The sequence below is a fragment of the Triticum aestivum genome, chromosome 5A (genome assembly GCF_018294505.1).
Source record: "Triticum aestivum cultivar Chinese Spring chromosome 5A, IWGSC CS RefSeq v2.1, whole genome shotgun sequence".
Taxonomy (NCBI): Eukaryota; Viridiplantae; Streptophyta; class Magnoliopsida; order Poales; family Poaceae; genus Triticum; species Triticum aestivum.
The window spans coordinates 39,790,248-39,796,048 of NC_057806.1; the positions used below are offsets into that span (position 1 = coordinate 39,790,248).

Below are 5,801 nucleotides of genomic sequence, written 5' to 3' on the forward strand. Positions count from 1 at the left end.
ATCTTGTCCATGAGGTCATCCAAGTTCAAAGACTTTTGGTGCTTAATCCAATTCTTGAAGCACTCTGGGAGGTTGTTGGTTACATAGTCCATCTTACAAATAGTTGAGAACTGACTCCTAGTACACAACCTACACTGCCACTTCCTAAGATATACAGTTGTCACCAAACCTGGCCAGATGGGCCAGCACGGCACGACACGACCCGTCCAAGATTCGTCGTGTATAAAAAATGTGGTTTATTAAATATGGTCATCATGTATTAAAGAATATTCATTAAAAAGTGTATTAAAGAATGTGTGCTCTTTATTAAAAATTCTAAAAAGTTTGTAAATTGTTCATTGTTTTCTATTTTTAAAATAGTCATTGTATATTAAAAAAATATTGCCATATATAAAAAATGTGGTTTATTAAAAATGTTCATTTTGTGAATTAACAAATATTCGTCGTGTATTAAAAAATGTTCGTCGTGTATTTTTTTTACAATTTATTAAAAATAGTCATCATGTATTAACAAAATATATGCCGTGTATTAAAAATGTTCTTCATGTATTATTTTTTCATCATGGTATTTAAAAAATTTCAGCGCACATTTTAGAAAATTTCATCATGTGTTTATTTTCAATGGTCGTTGTGTATTTTAAAACACATGTACATCATGTATTTAAAAAGACGTTCATCGGGTATTAAAAATGTCCATCACATGCTAAAATGTTTTCCTATTATTTAAAAAAAATCATTGTCTATTTTCACACGTTTTATATTTTATTTTAAAAATATGTGAATATTTTTTAAGCAAAAAGTAAAAGGAAATAGGGGAACATGAAAAATAAAAATAAACTTAATAAATATTAAAAGAAAACGAAATGAGAAACATAAAATGAAAATAAAAATCTTACTATCTTGCGTCAGTGCGCCATGTATACGAGCATAGCAACCCACGCTAGGTTTCTCATAGAGGACATAACGCTCAAGCACTGCTGGGCATGGCTCATGCAAGCGCTCCATGGGCTGAGTCTCCCTTAACGCTCGCAATAAGCGCTGCCCCGCATCGAAGTACATAAATAGTATTGCTCAAAAAAAGGTACTCCCTCCGATTCATATTCATACTAAAGCAGCGTCAATTAATATGGATATGAGGGAGTACATAAATAGTACTGCTACTGCGGAAAATAGTACTCTCTCTATTCCAAAATATCGTGCATATTTCATTTTCGAAAAGCCAAACAGATCTATGTTTGACGAAATTTATGGAATAAACTATAAACATCTAAAATGCCATATAAATACAATATAAAACTGCACTTAATGATGAATCTAATGATACTAATTTCGACATTGTGGATGTTGATATTTTGTTTCTTTAAACTTGGTCAAAACAGAGGGAGTATTACTACTTAGCAAAAGGAAATGGATTCTCTCAAAGAAAAAGCAAAAGGAAATGGATTACTACGTGCCTTCGTCGGCGACTCCGTGCGGCCGCCGGTGCAAGCCCAGGTTCGCCCCATCCATCCCAACTCCAAACTCTGAAACTCTTTTTTTTAAATGGACTCTGAAAGTTAGGAATGGTGAATGGTGACTGAGTAGGTCGATTTTCGACAGGCCAGGTCCGCCATGTCGGCCTTCACCGGCGCATCTATCGCCCACGGCTACAAGCGGTGCGCCCACGGGGACAGCGGCTACCACCTGCTCATGGTCAATGGCCACTCGCGCACCAAGGAGCTGATTCCCACCGGTCAGAGCATCACCGCCAACTCTTTCAATGTAGGAGGCCATGATTGGTTAATCGAGTACTACCCTAACGGCGAAAACCCGGGCCGCGCCGACTTCATTTCGCTCTTTCTGAACCTTCTCTACGACGCCGATGACGACGACGAAGCGCCCGTGGAGGTCAGGTTCAGTTTCAGCCTCGTCGACCAGGTGGAGAAGCAGATGCCGATGTACATTCGTGCAACCAGTGAAACCCGCAACTTCTCCAGCACTACCTCAATCTGGGGCAATGACAGGTTTCTCAGAAGAGACGCCCTTGAACAGTCTGCGGACCTCAAGTATGATTGTCTCAGCATCCGGTGCGACGTCGTGGTCGTCCGCAACAGCAAGGTTGATGATGCCGGTGGCCACGGCGGCGCCGAGGCGCTCATGCCGGACATACACCAGCATTTCAACAGTTTACTTCAAAACAAGGTGGGTGCCGATGTGGCATTCCAGGTTGGCGGCGAGACATTCGCCGCACACCGGTGTGTGCTTGCTGCCCGATCCACGGTGTTCATGTCGCAACTCTTTGGCCCCATGAAGGATGCGTCCAACAGTGTCATACAGATCAAAGACATGGAACCAAAGGTGTTCACGGCTTTGCTTAGCTTCATCTACACAGACTCATTCCCTGACATGTACGAGGACAACATTAAGTTGTGTGAAATATGCAAAGATACGGGACAAGGACAAGAAGATGAAATGTCGGAAGCTGTGGGCCAAGGACAAGATGGGGAAGCGGCAGAGGTTGAAGTGGGGCTGCTGCAATGGCTGCAAGGCTTGTTTGTGGCGGCAGAGCGGTACGATCTCCAGCGGCTCAAGTTCATCTGTGTAAAGCAGTTGTCTCAGCGCATAGGTGTGAGCTCTGTGGCGTCCACTCTTGCTCTAGCCGAGCAGCACCACTGTCGTGGATTGAAGGAGGCATGCTTGAAGTTTATCCAAGTCCAATCTCCCCCGTGTTTGCAGACACTAATGGTGAGTAATGGCTGGGGGCATATTGTCATGACCTATCCCTCTGTTTTGAACGAGCTCATTGCCATGCTTGCTTCTAACCAGAGGAAGTAACACTCTGGATACGGTACGCATCTTCCTTAATTAGACCTAAAGTGACATTCTTTTGCATATACAGGCACCTCTACAGAGATTGTAGTATGTGTCTTGTTTTTAATTGTCTCGTCATGTACTAGTTTGCATGTATGACGAATCAGAAAAATCCAACATATGGGTAAATTGTCTCTTCATGCAATGGATGGTCTGTAAATTCAGGTCTGAGAGTCAACATTGATATGTGTTGCAGCAATGAGCAATTTTCTCAGCTAGTCGTTCTATCATCATATATTTCTCTGTGCATAGTGTTGTGTACATTAATGTCATGCCTTCCCTGTCATCTAAAACCATTTTCTAACGATTATCAAGAAAACCAAATGTAGATAATTTTGGGAAGGCATTTTATAAACCAGGATTTAGGAAAAAAGATTGGATGACAGGACAGAGGTCACCAAGATTTCTGGTAACAGCGGTAGTAATCCAGTACCCAGGAATTAGTCTTCACCTGGGTGCTTGCTGTTCTCCTCGGCTGCCCCACACCCCTAGGGAGAGAAAAGGTCGGAGCTCGGATTTGATGAATGATGTCAATTTCAGCGATGGTAAGCTGGGGAGAGGTTTGAGTGCATGGACAGTGGGTATACTTTTTCTTCACATGATAAATATCTTTTGGTCAAGTATGTCCAAAGCTTTGGGAGTTAGCCATTCATTCCTTATAAAATCCATATGTTCCTTCTTTTGGCTGTTGTTTCATCATAAGCTTGTCAATAGAGACAAGTTAGTTATTAGACAACAAGTTGATGGCAAAACCTGCTTGCTTTTCAATGAGCCTGAATGCTTTATTTGAATGTGTGATTTGTAGACATCCCTAATCTGAGTTAGCCATGACTTTGAATTATTTATGGTTTACACGATGCTGATGCGTGTTTTCCACCAGTCATTCATATGGTCCTGGCATGCACTGTTGCATTAACATCTTTACTCGAGCATCTTACCGTCAGTGACCATAGTATGTCTGTCTTCCTTTTAATTGTCTCATCATGTAATTTGCCTATACGCTGAATCAGAAAAAAAAATCCAACATATGGATAGATTGCCTCTTCATGGAATGGATGGTCAGTAAATTCTGGTGTGAGAGTCAAGAGTAGTCTGCATTGCAGCAATGTGCAAGTTTCCAAACTAGTCGTTTTATATTTCTCTGTGCATTGTGTCGTATATTGTAGCTATTGCCTTCCCTGTCATTTAGAAACCTTTTCTAGTGGTTATCAAGAAGAACAAATGTAGATGTTTTGGGGGAATTATTTTATGAACCTGGATTTAGGGAAAATAATTTGGAGGACAAGACAGAGGTCACCAAGATTTCCTGTTACCCCCATAGTAGTAGTGATCCAGTACCCAGAAAATAAATTCTCCTGGATGCTTGCTGTTTTCCCACCCCATGGGAGAGGAAGGTCGGAGCTCGGAGATTCTGCAAAGTCAAATGTTATACCTTTGCCATATACCCAAATAGATGACTATCATTCTGGCGTATTTTGAAGCACATATGAGTGATTGCTGTCAGTTTCAGTGATGAAAAGCTGGGGAGTATATCTTTTGGTAAAGTCTGTCCAAAGCTTTGGGAGATAGCCATTCCCCATGAAACCCATTTCTTCCTTCCTCTGGATGTTGTTTCATAATAAGCTTCTCACTATAGACAAGTTAGCTAATTGGTAACATGTTGATTCCAAAACCTGCTTGCTTTGCGACAAGCCTGAATTAACATCTTTACATGCATGATCATTTTTCTTTTTGTTGAAGTTGTGATTTCTGGACATCCCTAGTGTGAGTTAGCCCTGACTCTGAATTATGTATGATTTACACGATGCTGATGCGTGTTTTGTGTCAGTCAGTCATTCATGTGGGCCTGGCATGCACTGCTGCATTAACATCATTACTCGAGCGTCATGTTTATGGGTGATTTGGAATATGTTTCTGTTTTCAGGCGAAGCAATGCAATGGAGAGACTTGCACTATGTTTGGGATGTTGTGATGAGGTAGGTTAGGTATGCTCACTCCTGGACAAAAAAAGCTGTGCAAGCGCAAGCACAAATCACTCACTGCTGGACCGACGATTTTGGACCTTGGATGGAGAAGAAAAGAAAAGAGAACTGCGCCTGACGCATTGTTATGCGACAGATGCCGAGCACTCCCTGTATGTACCTCCGTCAAGGCCAACACGTTCCCTCCCAACTGGAAAATGTAATAGGGACCCTGCCTGAATCACTACTCGAGTAATGGCCACTTTTGCTTTGATGCTGTCTGGCTCTAGGCCTCTGATGGTGATGTAAAAACTTCCCACTAGAGACGACATTAGCTATTAGACATCTTGTTCTTTGAAGGTGTGATTCTTGAAATATGATGATTTGGGCGATGATGCCGATGCTTGTTCTATCAGTGATTCATTGCTGACATGCACTGGTGCATTGCCATCAGCCTCTGTTTTCTTTCAGGGGAAGCAGAGCGGTGGAGACCAGTGTTGCATTCAATATCTATGTTTCTTTCAGTGGAAGCACCATGTTTACATCACAGAACACTCACTGCTGGACTAAACCAAGGTATGCTCAACACTCAACAGGATCTCATCTGACCATCCATCCAAACTGGTGACGGCCAACAGATTCATTCATTCATTCCTGGAGCTGCCTTTTACACTGTATGGATTTATATTTATGCTAGTTACAATCATGTAAATACTGCCGTTTCAGGGAAAGACGAATTCAGTTTTATTTTTTTATTTACCTATGTTTTTTCTTGGATATCTAGAAACCATTATTTTCTTTGAATTACTGTAATGTTTCTTTTCAATGGAGCAAAATGTAGTTTCCTCTTGGATGTACAATTTTTACAGGACCTAGGGTGAGCCTGAGTCATCAGTCATCACGAGCAGATACTTTTAATCCGACTGTAGCATCCCAAAGTTTGGGGTTTCCATAATATAGTGAAATACTACTCCCTCCGTTCCTAAATAT

At 41.5% G+C, this 5,801-nt stretch overlaps 1 protein-coding gene across 1 annotated transcript; it reads left to right on the top strand.

Annotated features, from left to right (window-relative positions):
- The first annotated feature begins 1,605 nt into the window (after window positions 1–1,605).
- On the top strand, window positions 1,606–5,206 carry LOC123106486 (BTB/POZ and MATH domain-containing protein 3). The gene is made up of 2 exons (XM_044528636.1): window positions 1,606–2,827; window positions 4,775–5,206. Exon 1 carries the CDS (start codon window positions 1,612–1,614, stop codon window positions 2,812–2,814), a length of 1,203 nt encoding a protein of 400 aa, XP_044384571.1. The 5' UTR covers window positions 1,606–1,611; the 3' UTR covers window positions 2,815–2,827; window positions 4,775–5,206.
- Window positions 5,207–5,801: the final 595 nt, after the last annotated feature.

Bases quoted from the DNA above. Each gene is read 5' to 3' on its own strand.
- LOC123106486 (XM_044528636.1), top strand. From the start codon at position 1,612: ATGTCGGCCTTCACCGGCGCATCTATCGCCCACGGCTACAAGCGGTGC.